A 22,453-nucleotide genomic window follows, 5' to 3' on the forward strand; every position below is an offset into this window, starting at 1 on the left:
CAGGATGGATTCTGCGTCGGTTTGTTGTAGAATCATCCGGTGCGATTTCCTCCAATTTGTGTAAGCTTGTTTGATAGCTTTAATTTCTGCGGTGGAATCTTTTCTGGTGGCTTTTCTCAGTAGGCACACTGTTTTCCGCAATTCCTTTTTCTTCTCTGCCGATTCTGAGTTGTATGCGTGGAGATGTAGTTTTGTGGCTTGAGACCTGTTCTCCTTATGGAAGGGGATGAAAAGCCTTTGATAGTCGAGTTTGTCTTCGTCGTTCATGTTCGTTTGTTGGCATCGCGTTGGTAAGGTCACAGTGGGGGTCATTATGACCCTGGCACTAAGTGTTTAACGGCGTCGTAAAAGGCCAGGGCGCCGTTAAACACTTAGCACCTAATTACGAGGTCCCTTTGCGGGACCCGACCTTAACGGCTGGTACAGACTAGCCGTTAAAGTAGGGTGCCGCAAAGGGACCTTGGTGCTAAGTACGGTACCGCAATTAGCGGTACCGTACTTAGCGCCTTCCCCTTTCCCATTGAGCCCTATGGGGCAAAAATGGGAATGGGGAAGGGCCATGGCGGCATTGGGGAATTACCGCCCCGCCAACCTCAGAATGGGGTGGTAATTCCCCATTCTGCCATGGCGGAGTCGGTAAGTTACCGGCATGGACCATGGTGCTATTAGCATCATGGTCCAACGCCTGGGTCGTAATGAGGCCCAGTATCCTTTTGGCATATGCGCAATCTTCTACCTGTGGAGGTGATTTTTATTTGGGTTTTTGGCTGGGTCTTTGTGTGTTGCTCCATTCCTTGGCCTTGCATGATCAGCAGATTATGGTCACTTTTGGTGGTCGGGAGCGTCTGCACTTTACTTATGGATGCTTTTAGTGCCATTAATAGGTAGATGAAGTCAATTACGGCAGTTGATTTCCCTCTAGACCATGTCGGGATGATGTTATTTCTCTCATCGGTGGCATGCTTGACCATAATTAGGTTACGAATGCTTGTTTCTTTCAGCCATCTTTTTGAACGAACTGTCAATTTTGTCTGGTTAATTGGTCTGCCATTAAGAGTTTGGAGATGGATGTTTAGGTTGCCGCAGATAATAAATTCGATGTCTTTGTGTTGGTTGGCTAGTTTATCACTCGCTAGGAAAACGCCTTCGAGAAATGCATCGTTGTTCAATGCTGTAGGATTCCAATATAAGTTCATAATTGCAATCAACCTTTCATTGGTCGTCCGTGGTGTAGAGGTGTATTCGATTAAGCTGCTAGATTTAATTTTTATTACAGTGTTTTGTATCCATGGGTTGATATTCTCTGAGTATATTACACTTCATGCGGGATCAATCTTGATTAGTGTGAGTTGTCCTGCCGTTGGTCTGCCTAGTGTTCTTTTGGGTGCCGGATTGAGGAAAACGAGGAATCCGTCACAGCAGCGTGGATCTGTCAACCATGTTTCCTGGGGGCAGATAATGTGATATGATTCTACTTCAGGCGAGGGTTGATTGAATAGGTGTGTGCATGCCCTCTTGTATTCCATGAGCATAGGGACCAGTTGGTTCTCTTTTCTGTTAGTGGTTATGAACTGTGACTTGCATCATTTGAAGTGTTCAGAGACTGTAAATTGTGGTCATCGTATTCTTGTCTAATTGGCCAGCAATCGCCCTTTAGGTGCTCCTTGTTCTGGTTCTCTTTCTGCGTTGATATTGATATTGATATTCTATTTCTATTGCGCTCGTACACAAGTGTTTCAGAGTGTGACAAGGCAAGGGAGGGGAACAGGGGAGAACAAAACAGCTATCTTACTAGGCCCAGTGGCATTGAGAACACGCAAGTGCATGGGAGAGGGGGAGGGGAAAAGTGCATGGAAGGGGGGAGAAGTGGAAAGTGCGAAGCTGAGGAGAAACAGATAAATAACAATAAATAAATAATAAAGGCAACACACAGTGGTAGTTCAGCCAGCAATTTGCAAGTGCTAGGTTTAAGGCAGCAGACAGGGTAGGTCTGATAAGTGCAGGAAGAAAAAGAGGGGGGCTGTATGGGTACAAATACAGACCCCAGTGCAAGGGGTGGCCCGGAGGCAGTGCGGGAGGGTAGCGGTGGGAGCAGGTACCTGGGCCTGGAGGACAGAGGGTGGCCAGGTGCATGGTGCCAAGAGAGAACAGATCAGCAGGGGAGAGGGGGAGCGAAGACAGAAGAAAAGAGGAAGGTCTTGAGGTGTTCCGGAACCGAAGATGGTTCTCCTCAAGTTTTAGAGTGGCAGGGAGGCTGTTCCAGAGGGAGGCCCCAGCTGAAGACAGAGATCTACCGCCAGCTCGTTTCTTTGAAAAACGACTGACCCTGAGGGAGTTAGAGGTAGAGGAGCGGCTGGATGGTGAAGGTGTGCCGATGAGGAGGATCTCCGTCTTGCTGGCATTCAGACAAAGATCATTGGCGGCACACCAATCGTGAATGGCAGTTAGGCAATCGGAGATGAGAGAGGGAAAGGGGTGGCAGAGGGCAGCCTGAAAATGAGTTGAGTGTCGTCAGCGTAGCACTGGAAATTTGAGCAGAAAGTGGCAATGCAGTGGGCGATAGTTGCCAGGTATTGGTTGAAAAGCCAGGGCGAGAGGTTAGACCCCTCGGGAACACCACAGGTAGAGAGGAAGATAGATGAAAGAAAGGACCCTATTGAACCTGGGAGGGTTGATCTGAGAGGAAAGAGGTCAGCCAGGCGAGAGCCTGATCAGTGATACCCAGTTTTTCATGGAGACGGTTGAGCAGGATGGTATGGTTGACCGTGTCGAAGGCAGAAGAGAGATCGAGGAGGATGAGGACAGAGGGAATGTTAGAGTCAAATAGATTGAGAATAGATCAAGGTTTGCTACTAGCAACATCGCCTGTGTGAGTCGAGCTATGTCTTTTGTTTGTGGTTTCAGAGTTGCTTCTTTCTGGCTGTTCTCGTAACTGTGCGCGTTTAATTCGAAGATAGTAGCATTGTTACTTTCTATGGAATTTGTGCAGCTGAATCCAAGTTTATATAGTTCTTTCCCCATCAGTAGAATAGTTTCCCAGTCATTCTTTTCTCGAAGTTCCAGCCATATTTTGTCTAAAGTGAGGTTATCTTCAAAAGTCACCACCTCGATGTCTCGTGTTTGGATTTTGTTGAGTTGCTGTATTGTTTGAAAGAGTCGTAGTACATTTTTCCTGTTTAGTACTAATGGCGCGGGTCTCTTGATGAAATTTTCTATCCGCAAGCTGTAGTTTCGTTTTTGGTAGAATGGGTTGACGAAGATGGGTTGAGTTATATCCTCGCCTCTTGAAGAGTTTTTGCTTCTGCTGGATCTTTGAGAATGTACTTCTGTGTAGGATCTATGATGGGATTGCGGTCTAGTTGATTGATTGGGAGCTGCTTCATGGGCCCGTTTTTTTGTTGTAGATTGAGCTAACGAGACTGTTGAGATTTCTTCGTATGTTTCATTGAGGTTGCTCGTTCTAGATGAGTACATTGGGGAGATATCTGAGATTTCTTCACAGGAGATGTTGGTGGTCCCAGAGTGAGTGGGGTTGTATTCGTCAATGATTATCATGATGGAGTCATTTGTTCGGTTTCTTGTCTCTGTCGTCTCTGAGACGTGTGGATCCATATGGATGGTCAGGTTGAGCAGATCTTCCGTTGTGGGAGTGGATTCTACATGATTTTCTTCAGACGTAGTTTCTGGTGGTTTGGAATGTTCTGGGTTTTGTATCGTTATGGGTTTCTTTATTGGTGATAGTTTCTGTTGATCCCTTAAACTTTTCGTTAGTAGCTCTTCTGGGATCTTCAGATTTTGCAAGAACACTCGGGATCCGGTTTGTTTGTTTGCGCGTTTGGTTGATTTCCCAGTCGATGCGATCAAAATCTTCTTTCCATGAGAGAAGATCTGGAAGGTATCCACTGTAGTTGTTGTTTGGGGTTTGCTCGTGGGGTTGTCAGTTTTTCTATGTTGGTTATGAAGTTTTCTGTGTAGATCTTATTCGATAGGATCATTGCTAGTAAGGTTGCCTGATCGTGAATATTGTCTTTAATGGATTTGTGAAGTTTGAGAAAGGGTATCATTGCCTGGGAGGTAACTGCAATCAGCATGTTTTGTAGGTCTAGCATGGTAGTTGGGATCCTATGAGTGTTGGGATCTTCTATATCTTAGTTTGTCATTGCGGTGCAACTAACGTCGCATGTTAAAGGTCTTATGTTTGAGATCGGATTTTGATCCTCGTTTAGTTGGCACGGAGTGTGAAAATATTCCTCAGGTTCGTATATGAAGTGAGATGCACCTTGTTCGTTTAGATAAGTGGGGTTCGATGATTCTTGTTTCATATGAGGGCTATGGATCATCTGTTGTCGATTTGTTGTCATCAATGGAGTTGATGTGGAATTTGGTATACTTGCTTGTGTGTTGTCTCCAAATATTTCTTTTCTCTTTGCCGAACTGTTCATAATAGATTTTATTTCTGTAATGTCAAGTGATAGTCTAGCAGCCTTTGATGCGCTTTTATTTACTGGGATGGTACAGGCTCTTTGAAGCAATTTTGGCTTTTTCTTTCTTGGTTGTATCCTCCTGCGATTGCTGTATTGTTTGGAGCAGATTGGGTGTATTTCCAGACAGTTTTGTTGGCAAAGGTATCTTACCCATTGTAGGTTGGTCTATATCGTCCTTCTCTAGTTGTACATGACTTTCCAGTGAGGAATAATGTTCTGGGTTGCTCGGCGTAGCCAGAGTTATGCTCTCATTGATTAGGCGGGAGTTAGTAAATGCTCCTTCAGGTTTCTTAATGTCATTTGGGAATGTACCAATGGAGATGTGGATTTCGTTCAATGCTTCATGAAGGATGTCATCCTGTTCAATGTCATCTGGAGCTCTGTGCTCTTTTCGTGGGTTTTCGTTTACAGTTTCGTTTAAGGTTAGTGTTATTGAAGATGACAGTGGTGAGTTTTCTTTCATATCACCTTCTTTAATGGTGGAGCTTGATTGACTTGGCAAGTTTATTTGGGTTGTGGGTCGGTCTGTTATCTGATAGGGTACTTCTATTGGTGAATAGAGTTCATGGCTGCTTGGTTGGGTTGTTGTTGTTGAAGCTCAGATCATGTTAGGTTCAGTTCATCCTGTGTTGTATGGTAATCATTGGTAAGTGTACCTTTCCTGGTTTTGTGCTGGTTGTTGTTTGGTCGTGGCACAGGATCAAAGGGCGGCTGTATTTTGTTCTTTGTTCTGGCGGTAGGGTCTGCATTGTTTAGAGTAATTGCTAGTTGTAATTTGGACGTGGGGCGGGATCAAAGGGCGACATCCCCGCAGTTTCCCGCAATAGTGAGTTGGTTCTAGGTCAAAGTTTCGAATACAAAGGATCGAATGCACAAAGGGTTGAATCAAAAGGACTGAAAACCAAAGGGTCGATCATTTTTTGTTTTTTCTTTACATTTTTTTTAACCCCTAAACCCCCTTTTTTGTGGTAAAACCCACTTTTTTTTCCAAAACGGAAACCCAAAAAAAACATTAAAAAAAAACAATTCAACCCTTTTGTTTTAGGTCAAATTGACTCTCACCTTTGGCATTGGATCCTTTTGAATTCAGTACTTTAACTGGACACCGGCGAGTTTGCTTTAATTCTTGTTGTTTGAGTGCTTGCTTCACTGTTATCAGACCAAGTTTCTTTTTTTGTGTGCAATGTGCGAGATCATAGGTCAAAAGGTCTGCAGTGTCCCTGTTGCCTCCTCTCTCCCTTGATTTCAAAGTGTCTTAGGCAATGGAGAATTGCGGCTCCAGTCAACGAGGTTACAGGTGTCCTCCGAACCTCGGTCGACGGTGGCAGTCATCGATGGCCTCGACATCCTGGTGCATCACTTCAGATTCCTCGGCGGTGCCCGTCTCCGGTCGGCAGTCTTTCGAGGACTAACTTCCAGGGAGGCTTGGTGAAGATTAACTGGTGCACGATGGTCCCTCATAGCTTGGAAAGAGGTCTCCTAGCCAGGCCCTCTCTTGGATCAGTTCTTGGAGACACAACAGCTTTTGGAATGTGTCGAAGGAATGCAGCAGCAAAACCTTCTTCCTCTGGCTGGGCTTCAAGTTAAGCATCAAGTTTGTACTTCAGCTTCTGAATGATTTCCATCAATGAGAGGTCCACGGATATACTTTTTGGTCTCTCATTCACTCTGCTGGGTCACACTCAGGCAACCAATCACTCAGAAGGGCAATCAGGCAGGCAGGCAGGCAGCCAATCAGGCTCACAGTGCATTCAGCCATTCTTCTCCATCCAGACACTCACAACACGGAATGTGGATTGGGACAAGCACCCAGCCATTCAGCACTCCAAACTGCATGCATACCAGTTTCGGGCAGGGCTATATCATTCTTTGTGTCACACACACAGATACCAGACACCTATAACATGAAATGCGTATTTGTCACACACTCCATTCACTGAGGTCCCACCCCAAGGGCGTACCCACAACATACAGTCATTGGGAAGGCTCCAGCCAGTCTGGCCTGGACTTCCCCACAATACCATAAATGGAACTTCGAACCAGGTTTATGGTCTTTTCAATGAAACATTTTCCATCTAACATTTTCCATCGAAAATAAATGCATCGAAAATGCTATCTGTTACGCTCACCTGGCTTCCACAGAGGCGTCGATCTGGACTGGACAGCTGCGGTCTCCACCAATGTGACGCATAGGGCCGAGAATACGGACTGGACTCGTCCACCTAGCTTCGTTTGCTTGGCCCGTAGGAATATTCTTCTGCGAATGGAGAAAGGGAATTAACCACCCGTGGAGTTGAGCATAAATCCCCCCACCCCGCTGTTCTCCCCACTGATCACCTTTGATGTCCCCTCTTAAAGTCTCACCTGATGGTTTGAAAAGATGAGCTCTCCATCCTGCAGTTGCTTCACTGGCTCGAAGGAATTGGTGAGTTCGAGAACAATATTGACTCCGATATTCCCGGCAAGACGCCGTAAGTATGCAGTTCGTAAGAGTTCAAATGCCTGACTTTCACTCTTGTCCGATTCCTTGCAGGTTGCAGCTTGACCCTACTGAAGAGTTCCTCGTGGCAACCGGTAATATTCTGGTAAGGATTTGTATTATCCAAGACAGTTCGATAAAATAATGTCCATATGTAACCTGTTGCTTTCTCCCTTATTCAGGTGCTGAGAGAAAGTATGAAGTCTCGGGGAATTATGCCTTCGGCAGTAAAGTCAGTTAAGTCTTTTGTGGTGAGGAGGGTTCCCCTTGTTAGTCCCTTTGTTGCACCTTGCTGTCCTTTTGTTTGCCCTTAGGGGCTGGGGTTCGGCGAGGATGCAGTGGAAGCTGTGCCGACCCGTGAAGAGGAATAGTACCCCCAGTGGTAAAATCAGGTAAGTCTATGGGGGGTATTCCTCTGTGTATTCCCTTGGCTCACCTTGCTGTTCTTGTCTTCTCCTTAGGTACCGGAGTGCGGCGGGAACATGCAGGAGGATGCGGTGGAATGTGAAGATGCTGTGAAGGCCGGTGAGGTCAGCGCGGCGCTGCAGCATGCGAGGCGAAGCGCATAAAATAACTTCTTTCTTCCAGCTCAAAGGCGCGATGGATCGGGAATTCAGGTAAGGATCAAAGGTATTGCTCTAGTTCTAACCTTTTCTCCTTCTTTCTCCCTTTTTATAGGAGCTCCAAACTCGAGGCGGGCGTGGCAGAAGACTGGATGCAGACTTGCAGGCACGGTGAGCGTTACGCTGCTGGATGCAGAATAACGCGAAGCGTGTGCTGCTCTTCGTGTGTGGTTTAAATAGCCTCCAAAGTAGTCCCAGGTAAGTATTCCTCCCCAGCCCCACCCGAGTAAAAAAATAGTCCCTAGGTAAAATAGTCCCTTCCAAGCCTCTTTTGGCTTGGAGCTCTTGCAGCATGGTCTGCATCAGGTAAGTTTGCAGCATGGTCTGCATCAGGTAAGTTTTAATCTATGAGCCTGGCGCCTATGGCGCCAGGACTGACTCTCCATATGAGCCTGGTGCCATAGGCGCCAGGACTTCACCCAAATAGTCCCTAGCAGGGGTTGTTGGGCTTTCTTGGGGTAACTTGATGACTGCTTCCGGGGTTGCTGGACTTGGTCTGGGTCCACGGGGGTAGGCATCATGACACTGGGCCTCATTACGACCCTGGCGGAGAACCATGGTGCAATTTGCATCATGGTCCATGGCGCAAAGCTGCCAACTCCGCCATGGGGGTTGGCGGACTTACCGCCCCATTCCGACCTTGGCGGGGCGGTAAGTCCCCAATCCCCATTTACCCTTCCCCATTCCTATTTTTGCCCCATAGGGTATAATGGGAGTGGGGAAGGCGTTAATTACGCCACCGTAAATTACGGTGGCATAATTAACGACAAGTCCCGTAGCGCCATGGATTTTTCCGCCTGCAAAAAGCAGGTGTTAAAACCTCCATGGCGCTACTTTTTATTTATTGGGGGGTCCCCCAACCCACAAGGGCACCCCCCCAACCCTAACCCTATCCCAATCCCATCCCCAACCTCAACCCTAACCCTAATTCTAACCCTTGCCCTAACCCTAATTCGAACCCCTGCCCTAACCCAAACGTTAATTCTAGCCCTTGCCCTCACCCTTACCCTAATTCTAACCCTTGCCCTAACCCTAATTCTAACCCTTGCCCTAACCCTAATTCGAAACCCTGCCCTAACCCCAACCCTAATTCTTGCCCTTGCCCTATTCCTAATTCTAACCCTTGCCCTAACCCTAATTTTAACCTTTGCCCTAACCTCAATTCTAACCCTTGCCCTAACCCTAATTATAACCCTTGCCATGACCCTAAAATCCATCGAAACACATCAAAATTCATTCATTATAATCTTAGGCAGGAGGGGAGGCCTGCGAAGCGAAGGTGGCATTGCATGCACTATGCCCAAATTGCAAGACGAGTGAAATCTCTAGCCATGCCCAAGCTCCCATGAGGACCGCCCACACCCCCAACCGCCACAATGCCTATTCATTGTTCTAACAGTGTTGCTAAGATGTGTTTATTTACTTAAGAGGAATGTGCCATACAAGGCCAGGATCACAGACCACGCCTGGTGTGCATGTTATCTCACACTGGCCAAAGCATGACCTGGCCCATCCCCAGGCAACCACGAGTTATAGCCCATATAACTGACTAAACCCTAACCTCCACGAATTCCATGGCACCAGGTGCTCTTTGACCACCAACCCAAAGTAACAAGTCCTGAAATGTTCAAAGAGGACGGACAAGGCACATTGTTGAGGGACAATCGTGTGATTTGTATTGTGTGGTTCTGGGATGGATACAATATAGTTCAAAATGAGCGTGGAGACCTTGGAGCAGGATGGTGTGGATGGGATGGAGTGAAATGTGTGTGTGAAGCTTAGAGTCCCCAAGAACCACCTTTGTGCTCGTCTTAAAGCCTGACAGGTGCACAGTATAGTGATAAAGTAGCATTAGGAGTGTAGTTAATTTGTTCTTTGACCTTCGACGTGAGAAGAAGTTGATTACTGCAGCTCCCACGTGATGGAAGACGGATGGACTGGGCTTTGAACCAATGACCTGGCATCTCTTATGGAGCAGGTGATCATGTATAGGCGCACACCAACCAGCCGCGTGGGTTTTTACTCAATGTATTGCATCATAAATGATGATGTTTTCCTTTAAAAGTTTATACTTGTAACTCTTTTCAGCAGAATGTTCCTTGTAGCAGAGTTCTTTGCTGATGCTCTCATCTGCGTGTGAGATTAAAACTTGTTATCCTTACAAGATTGACTTGAGCCCTTCTTCCTTAGCGGGTTGTATTCTCTCTGGTGTGACCGTCTACGGGCGTGCCTTCGGACATACTTGCCAACCCTACCAATTTAGGCGGTAGCATACTGCTTTTTAAGCAGTCCTACTGCCTACCGATTTAGTGGCAACAAATACCCATTTTTTTTTAAACATTTTTTTTATGTTTTTCAAAATCGGTATTTGTTGCAACTAAACTCAAATTAAAAAAATGGTTTTCCTTTTCTTTAGGCAAGGGAGACCTCAGGGGTCACATGTGTGACCCCTGGCGACCCCCAAATGACGTCCCTGAATTTGAGTGTGCAACTGGCGTGCTAATCTGATTCTCTTTTCAAAAAGGGAAGATGGCCACTATGCAACATAGAAAAAGCTGTAAGTCAATGTTTCTCCGTTGATGGCGGCCAGAGTGGGCAGAAATGGACTGGAGTAGCGTGCTGTGGGTAAGTAGGAAGAAGGAGAGGTGGAGGATGGACGGTGGGGTGTGGTCATGAAGGCATAAGGGTGCAGAGACAGAGGGTGGAAGCATTGACTGGCCACAGCCAAAAGAATTGGCAGCGCCACAGGAGTGGCATAGAAGGCTGGAACAGAATGCAGCCTGACATGGTCTGTGCAAGCCCCCCTTTCCAGGCTCCCGATTGGCTGGCTCAACTCCTCTGGGTGCCAATGGGTGTCTTCTGTCCCGACATTCCAATGTTTCTCCTTTGACAAGAGAACATTGTAGCAGATTTGGGTGGATTGTTCGAACAGCTGTACAGCCCTGCAGGCCCATGATGCCTGCTGCAGGCCCAGGATGCCTGCTGCAGGCCCTGTTGTGGATACATCTATAGGACAATGATATAAGGCCCAGTATTTTCCAGGTCAGGGAAGCCTATATGGCTGCCTGGCCATCCCTGATATACACTTTCTTTAAGTTTACAAGAGTCTGGTGGTGTGGGTGGGTGCTGCATATTGTTGTTTCAGCAGAAAACCACTAATTGTAATTTCTGGCAGTCTCATGGTAAGTGAAAAAGGCCGTGGGATGCCCTGGTTGATCTCTTCTACCCCTGCATGGCTCCATGCAATTGCATACTTGCCAACCCTACCGATTTAGGCGGTAGGATACCGCTTTTTAAGCAGTCCTATTGCCTACAATTTAGTGGCAACAAATACCAATACATTTTTTTTTTTAAACTTATTCTTTTTCTTTGGCCTGTCTGCCTGAGGGCCGGCACAGCATGATCAGCATCCTCTGGTGGGCGTGTTAATGGCCCATCATTTTGATTGATCATTGCGTGCCTGGCCAGCGTGAAAGAGACACTCTACACTGCCCTGTGCACCCCGTAGTCCAGGCGGTCACTGTCAGCATGAGACGCCTGCCATTGGCAGCCCATGACATTCTCTGGGCAGAGGCTGCTCTCTGCCTCATCGTTGTGCTGTGAGCTTCGAGCTGGCGTCTCTCACTAGAAATTCTTTGCTGGTCTCGGTCTCTGCTCAGCTGAGCTGCAAATATACAGCTGCTCGTTGCAAACCCATCTTCTCCCAAATTTCTGCAGGTATCATTTGTGAATTATTACTTTGTAAGTGTTCAGGCAAAAATGAGGGTGGCAGATCTAAAGCTAGCGCTGCGAAAATGACCATGTGCAGTCAGGCTCCGGAGGCACTGAGAAAGGAAAAAAGCCACACACTCTGCAGTAAATGTGCTTCAACTCTTGTGGAACAATTGCACACGCACACACACGTTAGGCTACTTTTCCCTATTGATGTTTTCGAGCCAACAGCCTCTCGTGACTGGCTCTCAATAATGTGATTTGGCTCCTGACCTAGAGTTGCAAAAAGGACTTGGGTTAGTGCAAGAATGCCCCACACCTGTGCAGAAGCAACTTCATGAATGGAGGCGCTTGGGCGCTTGAATAGCAAGGCTTTTGGGTAGGGGGCCATGTCCGAAAGCCCAGTGTCCTGTCATCTGGGGGCAAGAGACGGGGAAGAGAAGAAATACGGAAGTTAAGCAAAGCGATGGGAAAAATGAAAGGATCAAGGAGGCTGTAGGGGGAGAGGAAACAGGCAGATGGATGAGAAAGATGAAAGGAGGGCAGGAGGCACTGAGGGGACATGAGAAAAAACAGGCAGATGGATGAGAAAGATGAAAGGAGGGCAGGAGACACTGAGGGGACATGAGAACAACTGTTAAAAAGCCAAGCAGCGCATAAGGGAGCCCCTCCAGCAACTGCCCCATGTTACCATTTAGCAGTCTCATAACCTGACAATATATTTATCTCTGTATTACTTTTGTTCTGGGGCTTGCCTTACAAGCTGCATTTGCGGGAGTCCTCGCGGCCGTCACTTCCCTTGGGGTATACAGAAGCAGTGTTATCACCTTGCTGTCTTTTCACACTGGATCCTCCACAGCAGGCACTTGTTCAAATAGAAGGATTTACAGCTTTTCAGTGGGTATTTTGTGTTTCAGCTCCCTGCTGGCTGGCCATCTCGCGATTATCAGCAGGTATGTTTGAAGAGGAAATTATGTGTTTTTGGATAGGCCACACCAGGCAGTCTTTCCCTGTGATCCCTTCAAGGCCATATGTCACTTAAGGCCATTTTCTGTGGTGAATGAAGGCCAAAGTTCATGTGACATCATTTCATGGGATAACATCATTATGTTAGTTACTATTTTTGAAACTTTAAGATTCCTACAGATTTTTGGTCACAGAATATTGGCATGTATGCTTCAGAGGTCTGAGCCCGGATGAGAGAGATCTATGTTGAATAAGGTACTTTAGGTTGAAAGGGCAGACCCCGACAGAGGAAGACCTACGTGAACGTTTGATGACCTGTGAAAGAACTTATGGTGAACTGGAAATAAGTAACGTCAACGTGGAAGGCTAATCGGGCCTTGACCCACGTTTTGAACTGCTTTTTTTGTATAACCTGAGCCATAGTGTGTCATCCTGTTTACAGGGGCCGCCTTACTCCACGCTGTGCAACGTCGGGAGGAGAGCTGACTCTGCCACCTTGATCTTTTATGTTATAACACTGACTTTCCTTTACATACACAATCCCCTTTACACCATTTTGTATAAGAGAATGGGAAAGTATTAGGCTTTGTTAGTATAGGCCATTTTGATTTAACAAAGACTGACTAGGACTGACTAGGACTGTGTTTTCTTTATTATTTGATGTTAGAGGCTACACCCATCATAACTATAGGGCAATGTAGGGGTTTATCCAAACCCCAAGAATGTAGTAAAGGTTTTGAAACTTGTAGCTCTTGTGTCAGTGTCATACTTGTGATACCACACCTCCCTTACATTACTCACAGTTATGTTCTCACATCTCCTCGATCAATCTTACTGGTCTCCTGGCAATGTAAAAGCAGGCGATGAAAGGACGTCGTACCGTATATCGCTTTGGTCTGGTATGCTCTTCCGCCACTGTATCAGAGTCCTCACTCCTTGACCTTTCCTCATTGTATCCTACAGTATCCTCCTATTCTTGATTCTCATCTTCTCCTACTTGTTACAGTTTAATTTGTGACACGTTTCGTGTAAAGACTCGTCCAGGGCACCGTGTGGTCACCATTGACCCCTCTGGGACACAGCAAGGGATTGTAATAAAATTTGAATTCAGATTTATTTTCTTGTCTTCGGCAAAGAAGAACTTTGTCACTAGTTTGCAACTTGGTCATATTCTTTCATCTCTTGTTTGTTGAACGCAAATGTGCACTTCAGCGGCACAGTGTTGTTTCCTTGGGTGTCCCTAATGTCGGGAAGTCTTGTTTTCTTTTTCCTTCCGAACAACAGAACCGAAGGACATCTCCCTGTCATGTCATGTGGTGAGTTTGTATAGTCCCTGTGTATGTTACATACTGATATGATATGATAGGTTATTTTTAACGCGCTTAATACCAAAGGTATCTAAGCGCGGACCTGGGGATCGAACCTGTTTTGCTCCTTGTCGTCTTGCTTCCAAGGCGAGCACGTTGCACCTGAGCTATCCTCCCGAGACTTGATTCAACGACATTGGGCTCCGTTTGTTTTATTGGAGCACGTTCCTGAGGCTCCCCATACATTTCTCTACCATGTAAATTACTTGAAGCCATAATGGCGTGATTTTCCTGCGACGTATGCCCATGTAACTCATGAACCGAGTGAACTCCAGACCGCTGAAGGGTGGTCCATGGTCTGATTTTATTGCGTCTGGAATGCACCATGCTGAGAACATGTTATCCAATTCCGGATGATGGTGTTAGCCGCCGTGGAGGAAATCATTTGTACGAGAGGGACTAGGTAAATTCTTCTATGACAACCATCCACTATTTACCACCCCCAAATGGTACAAATAAATCGATGGCTACATGCGTCCAGGGTGCTTCAGGCATGTCCGACCACCTCAGTGGTTCTGCGTTGTTGAGATTGGATATACACTGACACAATTGACACATTTCTACTATGATTTCCACCATCACATCAATTCCCGGGAACCACATGGTGTCCCTTATTTGCTGCTTATTGGCAAACATGCCCAGATGACCTTCATGCGCTAAATTCACAAATTGCTGTTGTAGGTCAGTGCATACAATTATGCGGCCACCTCGCATGACGAGACCTTCTGCCGTTATGGACAGTTCATCCTTTACCTGCCTGAACACTTGCAGTTCTTGCTTGAACACTCCTAGCATGTCTCACATCTCTTCAAGCCCTACTTCTCTCCACCCTCGAGATGCTACGAGTTCTCTTACTTTCCTTAGAATATTGTCTTTCAGGCTATGCTTCTGTACTATGTCCATCATGAGTGGTTTTGTGGGTCCCCGTTGTGTGAGAAAGTTGATGTATTCTTCTGCCATGGAAGGTTGCATTGCGTGGTCCGAAAGCGGATGCCGAGATATAACGTCCGCTGGGTTGTACTCTTTTCCTCGCTTGTGCATTATTGTGAAATTAAAGTCCTGCGGCTTTAACCCCCATCTCTCAGTTCTGAGTGGCATATTGCACTGAGGGTTTCTGTATATGATGACTAACGCCTGATGGTCCGTCACAATGGTGAATGGTTTTCCCACCAGAAACATTTCAAAGTGCTCCCAGGCCCATACTACAGGCAGACCTTATTTTTCCGGTTAGGAGTATTTCCTTTCAACCTCCGATAGGCTCTTGGACGCATAAGCAACAATTGTTCTTAGAGTCTCTATCCCTGGTCGATGTTGGCCAAAATGGCACGCATTCCCACCGGGCTGACATCCACCGTCAGCTCTGTACACTTGGTAGAATCAAAGTAGGCCATACAGTCCGTTGACACAATATCCTTCTTGATTTGTATGAATGCTTTCTCGCATTCGGGGTTGCACTCGAATTCTCTTTCTTGCTTAGTAAGCTCCCCTAGTGGAGCACTGAGGGTAGTGAACTCCTTCAGGTACCGACTACAGTAACTAGCCATTCCCAAAAATGACCGTACTTCACTCACATCTTGTGAAGGAGACGTTGGTTATGGCGATTAGATTTCCTGGATCTGGGCTCATCCCTACATGCGAGAATAGTTGCCCAAATGACTTAAGTTGAGTCTTATGGAAGGTATGCTTCTCCAAACTTAGTGTCGACCCTGCTTGGAATAGTGCAGCAGAGTCCTGATGAAGTGCTAGATCATGTTATTCCCTGTTGGCTCCAAAGCCCAAAATATCGTCACTGTGATTAAAACAGTTTTTTACGTGATGAATGACTTTCCGAATAATCCTCTGAAAGATCTATGCAGCGGATGATATGTCGAAGCAGTCTTTTGTATCTGAATAAGCCCTCGTAAGTGGTGAACACAGGTATATATCTTGACTGTTTCTCAAGTTTTATTTGGTGGTACCCTTTGTATAGGTCACACTTGATGATTACCTTTGCTCTGTTTAACAAGTTGATCATGCCATCTAGGTACATGCCAGGATGCTGTTTGTGTCCAATTGCTTTGTTTGCTCACCGCATGTCCACACCGAGGCGGATCATTTTAAACGATACTTGCTTCGGTACTGCTACCACATGCAAGACGCATGGAGTGGGACCGTAGGCCGGCTTAATGATGTTCTTGTTTAGAAGGCACTGAATTTCCTTTTCCACCTGTGGTTGCAGGTGGATTGGTTTCCTCCTTGGATGTTGTGCAACCGGTGTGACATGCTCGTCTATGTAAAGAGTGACTGAGTCTTCCTTGAGTCATCCAATACCTTAGAATAATTCTGGAAAAAGTTGAGCGATTGGCACGTCATGGTACATGACATACCTCATGGCTGTGATCTTCCCCCAAGGGCTGTGGGGCAGCCCAATAGATTGCTACCCAGGATTTCTCCTTGAAGGATGTGCAGATCTGCTACTGCACATCTTCCCTTGTAACTAAGCATTGTTGAGCATTTCCCATGGTTTCTAGCAAGCTCTTTGCAGCTCACTGGAACACTTTCAGCTCGGAGGGTGTCAATTGAGGGCGGGTGTCATTTTGCGAAACTCTGATATATGCATGATTTTCAAAGTGGCCCCTGTGCAAATGATGAACTTGGCTGGGTGCTCTCCTATTCGAATGTAAACTCTCCTTCAGGGGCTGCCACCACGTCATTCATCATGTATGCATAGTCGTGTTGACTTTTTTTGTAGATGGGCGGAGGTGATGGGGTTCATCCTATAATTTGCCTGACCTGGATCACAAGATCACTTTTTTACTAGTGGGATCTCTTCTTTCAATCGAAGAGTGCGCGTTGCTCTTTGGCTTGGTGACTGTCCAGATGTTACCTTGCATTCGATTCGGTGACAAGATGCATACTCTCGCCATGTGGTTTTCTCTCCCACAATTGGTGCACTTGTGTCCGAATGCAGGGCATCTTACTCCTTCCTCGTGTGGAAATGGTAGGTCGTACCGGTAACATCTTCCTGTCGACACGTACCTTCTTGAGAGTGCTAACAGGTTTTTTTTCTCTTCCACATCGAGTAATTTGATATGCTTGCTTTCTCACGAGCCCCTTGTCTGTTTCCATCTGTGACACTTGCGAGTCTGCTCTGGCTTCTGTCCTAGCCAACTGCAAGATGGTGGTGAGAGGAAGGGGCTCAGGGAGCAATTTTTGTCTGAAGGCAGATGACAAAAAGCCTCCAAAAAGTCTTAGTCTGATGGCGTCTTCGTTCGTGAACTTGTGTAACTCACAGTGGGCTACTAATTTGCGCAGTCGAGGTTAAATGCGTCCATGGAGTCACCCGTCATCTGACACGCCGCACTGAAAGTATGTCTCTCGTGATCCACATTGAGCTGGGGGTCCAAATAGGTACACAATGCTTCTTTGAATCCTGCGTACGTCTTTAATTTATTAGGTGGGAAGGTAGGAATGAGGTCTTCAACTTCACCTCTTACCAGATTTATTAGTAGCCTCCTGGAAACCGTATCTGGAGCATGTTCGTCATAGGCTGACATGTAGTTCTCAAACCTGCAGGGCCGGGAGTCGGCCGCAGGGTTGACATGTTTGCTAAGAGTACCTTTTCATGTGTGGATACCTGGTGCAGTGGAGGCGATGGAGGAAGTGGGTTTTGCCTTAGAAGAGTTCAATGTTGCACTGGTTACAGATTCTGTCTTCCTCAGGTGTTCGGGGTTGTGTTCATACCTAGTGCAGTGGAGGTGATGGAGGAAGTGGGTTTTGCCTTAGAAGAGTTCAATGTTGCACTGGTTACAGATTCTGTCTTCCTCAGGTGTTTGGGGTTGTGTTCATACCTGGTGCAGTGGAGGTGATGGAGGAAGTGGGATTTGCCTTAGAGGAGTTAAATGTTGCACTGGTTACAGATTCTGTCTTCCTCAGGTGTTCGGGGTTGTGTTCATACCTGGTGCAGTGGAGGCGATGGAGGAAGTGGGTTTTGCCTTAGAAGAGTTCAATGTTGCACTGGTTACAGATTCTGTCATCCTCAAGTGTTCGGGGTTGTGTTCATACCTGGTGCAGTGGAGGCGATGGAGGGAGTGGGTTTTGCCTTAGAAGAGTTCAATGTTGCACTGGTTACAGATTCTGTCTTCCTCAGGTGTTTGGGGTTGTGTTCATACTTGGTGCAGTGGAGGCGATGGAGGAAGTGGGTTTTGCCTTAGAAGAGTTCAATGTTGCACTGGTTACAGATTCTGTCTTCCTCAGGTGTTCGGGGTTGTGTTCATACCTGGTGCAGTGGAGGTGATGGAGGAAGTGGGATTTGCCTTAGAGGAGTTAAATGTTGCACTGGTTACAGATCCTGTCTTCCTCAGGTGTTCGGGGTTGTGTTCATACCTGGTGCAGTGGAGGTGATGGAGGAAGTGGGTTTTGCCATAGAAGAGTTCAATGTTGCACTGGTTACAGATTCTGTCTTCCTCAAGTGTTTGGGGTTGTGTTCATACCTGGTGCAGTGGAGGCGATGGAGGAAGTGGGATTTGCCTTAGAGGAGTTCAATGTTGCACTGGTTACGGATTCTGTCTGTTAGACCCGGATGGGTCATCAAAATAAAGACAGACACGCCCAGAGGAGGATGTGCAACCGCTTTATTCCTCTGCACAATCGTGCCTTCAACGTTCCCTCCCCCTCACATGACGCTACCCACGTGACTGGGCGTCGGTCTCGTAATGAGACATTAACCTATTAACACCACCCCCAGACGAAATGTCCTTGCAACAATGTCAACAATCTTCAACTAGGCGAGCTGGTTTCTTTACAGCTCTTTGGGGCCGACTGCTGACGGCCTCTCCTGGGTCATCTTCTGGGTTCTCTTTCTTCATTTCCAGCGGTCACCATGGTTCCTTTTACTGTTGTGACCTGTAGTGGTAAAGGGGAGAATCGAGAGTCAGTCTTCTTGACTGTCGTCTGTTGGGATTCTGGAATGTTGGTGAACAGAGCAGCAGCTTAAGACAACTGCTCCTGCTCCCTCCCAGCCTATTGATTATTGAAAAATTGCAGTAATGAATCCTAATCCAATACCTAAGAAGAGGATTGAGGTCCCTGACAACCCTAATTAAAAAAAAGCTAAGCAGGGAGAGAGGATGGATGAAGATATGTACGCACTGCTTCTACAGATTGCTCAAGATGTGAAAGAAATGAAGATTACCCTGGGTGAATTGTCCTCTCAAGTGGGCCATTTGGAAACTAGAGTTACCAAAGTGGAGGCAGAAAATACAACTTTGGCCACGGAGGTTGCTGGAAGTTACAGAGCCTACAAGGAGTTGAGATTTGAAGTTTCTGATCTTAAGAAGAGGAATCTATGGTTGGAGGCTGATCAGAGGAATTTGAACCTGCGCTTACTAGGTGTGAGTGAAAATCCAGGTTTGGATCAAGATTTGGATTTGAGAGTCAGAGGAGTGCTGGATATGACTCTGGGGAAAAACATCCTAAAGGACATGGACTTGGATTATTCCTTCAGGGCTGGTAAATTTGCCAAAACCGGGAAACCCACACAGATTATCATGGTGTTGACTAAAGTGAGTGCGAAAGAGAGGATTTTGAAGGCTGCCAGAGAAAAAGGAAAACTTTTATTGAACGGAGATCAGCTGGCCATTTATCCGGATTTCCCTAAAGAAATAGTGGAAATGAGGAAATCTTTTCAAAATGCTAAAGCACTGGCACAGGAGAAAGGGATTAAAACTATGCTGGTTAGACCAGCAACAGTGAAGATCTTTTTGAATCTGGTGTTAAGACTACAGAGGACCCAGCTGAAGCTGAAAAATGTCTGAGTGATGGGACCCCGAATTAAAATAATTTTGCCAGTTAATGTTATGATTGTGTTCATAAGTGAGGTGTAAGTTAGTACTTTCGCTATTTATTCGTATTTTTCATAATAATAAGTTGTTTGAACAGTCTTTGTTAATTCCTGGTTTTATTCGTTTTTAAAATGTACTGTGGTTGTAATGGTTTTCCAGTATGCTCGAGCGTATGTTGGGCTCAGATGAGTCTGGTGGGTGCTTTACTCTGTTGCTGGCACTGGTAACACGAAGGCCCGTGTTTAACAGGTTTTCTGGGGGAGGTGGTGCATGTTTTTTCTGACAGTGAGCTAAGAGAATCATTGGCCGGGTATGGCAGCCGTACAGGTCATCCTTGTTACCGTTGTGTTCTGTGATGAGCGGTGAGTGTCGTGCTGTCAATGATGGCACACCCGTATTGTGAGGTCGTTGGGGGCTGGTATCCTTGGAGCCACGGCACGCCTGTGCTCCGGGATCAGCATTGTATCGCTCGCGCTGTGTACTCTTGAGATTTAGAGGCGCGGCGGGCATGTGATCTGGGGAGTGAGTGTGTGGCGGCCGCGGGGGTGGGGTTCCTCTTTTGTCTTGTCTGTGCTTAGAGGTACGTGGGTTAAGGGGTGTGTGGGTGCATCTACATTACCCCACTAGCGACGTGTGTGACATCGGCTGCATTAGGAGTTGCCTCATGCAGATTGATAATAGCTGTGTAGTACTTCTGCGGTTCTATGTTTGACTAGCAAGTGTGAACCAGGTGTGAATCAGCTTTTCTACTGTAATGTATACCTTTGCATAACATATCCACTAACCTATTTGCAGCGCATTAGTAGAACATATCTGTGATAAGATGTATTTTTATTTTTTGCTACCATACAAGCGTAGTAATGCCCCCTGAGCAGGTGGACTATCTGTGTTATGCATTAGTTCCAGCAGGGAATGTCATTTACACTTATGTCAGGTCTCTGCCATCCATGGGTTCTTGCATTGTGAGACTTGCTGACTGCTAAAGAGAAGGAGTGCATTTCCTGGTCTGGTCACCGGGTGTAGTTATGGTGCAGAATAGTGAATAGTGAATTCATTGGGACATTAACTATTGAATCCAATTCCAGTGTCCCTTTACATTGGGTAATATGCAGGGCTTCGAAGGCTTGCTGATATGATGCATTCAGTCACATATGTTGGTGTAGGATTGACGCTCACACGCTTCTACATATCTTTTAGGTCAATTGCCAGCACTGTGTGATGGACTATGTGGTATGGTAGGTACATCTAAGGTTTACCGTTCTTGACACTATGGGTCTTTTTGGATCTGACTTTGTATAGGGGTAGTAGAGTGCAATCCCTGATGGATGCTATTTCAGTGGTAGTTGTGTAGGCATGATTAGGGCTTATGGGTCTGCAGCGATTTTGTGTTTGGAGGATGACTGTGGGTGTTTTATAGGACATTTATTGGCGTATTAATTGACGATTAATGTGGAGAGACTGGTAACTCACTTTCTATTGTCAAGAGTTGGATTGGGTGACGAACTGTGTAGAGCTCTATTGGTTTGGGGAAATGTGATTAACCTGGAATGGTTTTGTCCCACTTTTCATTCCCTGGAGAATTGTGAAATGGTGGGAGTTCTGGGTTTGGCCATGGATCAGATCGGGCTGAATATTTAGCTTACCGTTGGTTTGACGAATGGGAGTTTTATGTTGTGCATTTTTATTGAGGTTCCTCTATGCTAACCTAAGGGAGGGGGCAGGGTAGTCCCTATCTACGTGCAAGTGGAAGGGAAGTTCTGGAGGGTTGGGTGGTTTGAGCCCAAGAAAGTTTTCATATTTTCAGTTTTGTTTTTTACAGTAGTTATAGGTTTAGGTTGTATTGTGTTGTGTGAATTCATTGTAAGGATTGGGAAGCGAAATCCACCCACGTCTTACACATATCAGAGTAATTTTAGGGTGGTATCTTGGAATGTGAATAGTGCTAATTGTGCCACCAAGAGGAAAATGATTTTGAATAAACTAGATGAGATGGGAACAGATGTGGCAATGCTTCGGGAGACTCATCTGCTAGATGCGGATATTGATAAATGGAAAAAGGGATGGGTCAGTGATGCTTACTGCTTATCTTTCACGACTAGCTCTAGAGGTGTGTGTATCCTGTTTAAAAGGAATCTACCGGTCACTGACATGAAATGTGTGAATTATGCTGATGGGAGGATTGTCTGTGTCACTGCAAATATTCAGGATGTTCCGTATTGTTTCTGCAACATTTATGCTCCGAATAGGGGTGATGGTAGTTGTTTTTATATCTTTAGCACAGCTTTTGCAGAATATGCATGTGAATAATGTTGTTGTGGGAGGGGATTTTAATGTTGTTCTGGAACCTGAACTTGATAAAAGTGTGGGGACAACAGATAGTGCTAATTATGTGAAAAGAACAGCTTTGAAAAGGCTAATGGCTGAATGGAACCTCACAGACGTATGGAGATTGCAGAACCCTTAAACGAGACAATATACATTCTTCTCTGCAAGGCATAATGTTTACTCAAGGATTGACCTCCTTCTGACGTCTGGCCTCTGTACGCAATCATTCCATAGGGGAGACATCAAGGCATTAATTATTTCTGATCATGCTCCGATCTCCATAGACTTGCAATTGTCCTTCCCTGTTCCGAAGTCTAATACATGGCGGATGAATGTCACACTTCTGGACGATGATGAAATTGTGGATAAGATAGTTCAAGAGGCAAGATTATTTGTAACTGAGAATTGGACTGGGGAAGTCAGGGTGGAGTTTGTGTGGGAAGCCTTCAAGTCATATATGAGAGGTATGTCAAGCAAGAAAAAGAGACTAAGAGATGCAGAGGTGAAAAAGCTTATTGATGAAATTCAGGATCTTGAAAAGAGTAATATGCACAATTTTTCAAGTGATACTCTGAGAGCATTGAAGCTGAAAAAAGAGAAGTTGGAAGATATGTATTCTACGAAGGCTGAGTGGTTGCTTTTTAGAACCAAGAGCAACTACTTTGAAAAAGGAGAA

The 22,453-nt window shown here is 46.0% G+C and overlaps 2 protein-coding genes across 3 annotated transcripts in view; one reads left to right on the forward strand and one right to left on the reverse strand.

The window, feature by feature from the left end:
• LOC138552311 (zinc finger protein 432-like) overlaps positions 1-22,453 on the forward strand; it is a 694,217-nt gene that overhangs the window by 259,673 nt on the left and 412,091 nt on the right. The window lies entirely within an intron of this gene.
• The window catches only part of LOC138552223 (zinc finger protein 585A-like), a 406,444-nt gene that overhangs the window by 137,013 nt on the left and 246,978 nt on the right, over positions 1-22,453 (reverse strand). Inside the window, exon 5 of one of the 2 annotated variants that reach the window (XM_069642525.1) lies at positions 12,569-12,589. The exons of the other annotated variant lie outside the window; for it this stretch is intronic. Coding sequence (XP_069498626.1) covers positions 12,569-12,589 — 21 coding nt within the window. The remainder of the gene's footprint in view (positions 1-12,568; positions 12,590-22,453) is intronic. 2 annotated transcript variants of the gene reach the window in all.

This window comes from Ambystoma mexicanum, chromosome 1q, assembly GCF_040938575.1.
Source record: "Ambystoma mexicanum isolate Mex_15411 chromosome 1q, UKY_AmexF1_1, whole genome shotgun sequence".
NCBI lineage: Eukaryota > Metazoa > Chordata > Amphibia > Caudata > Ambystomatidae > Ambystoma > Ambystoma mexicanum.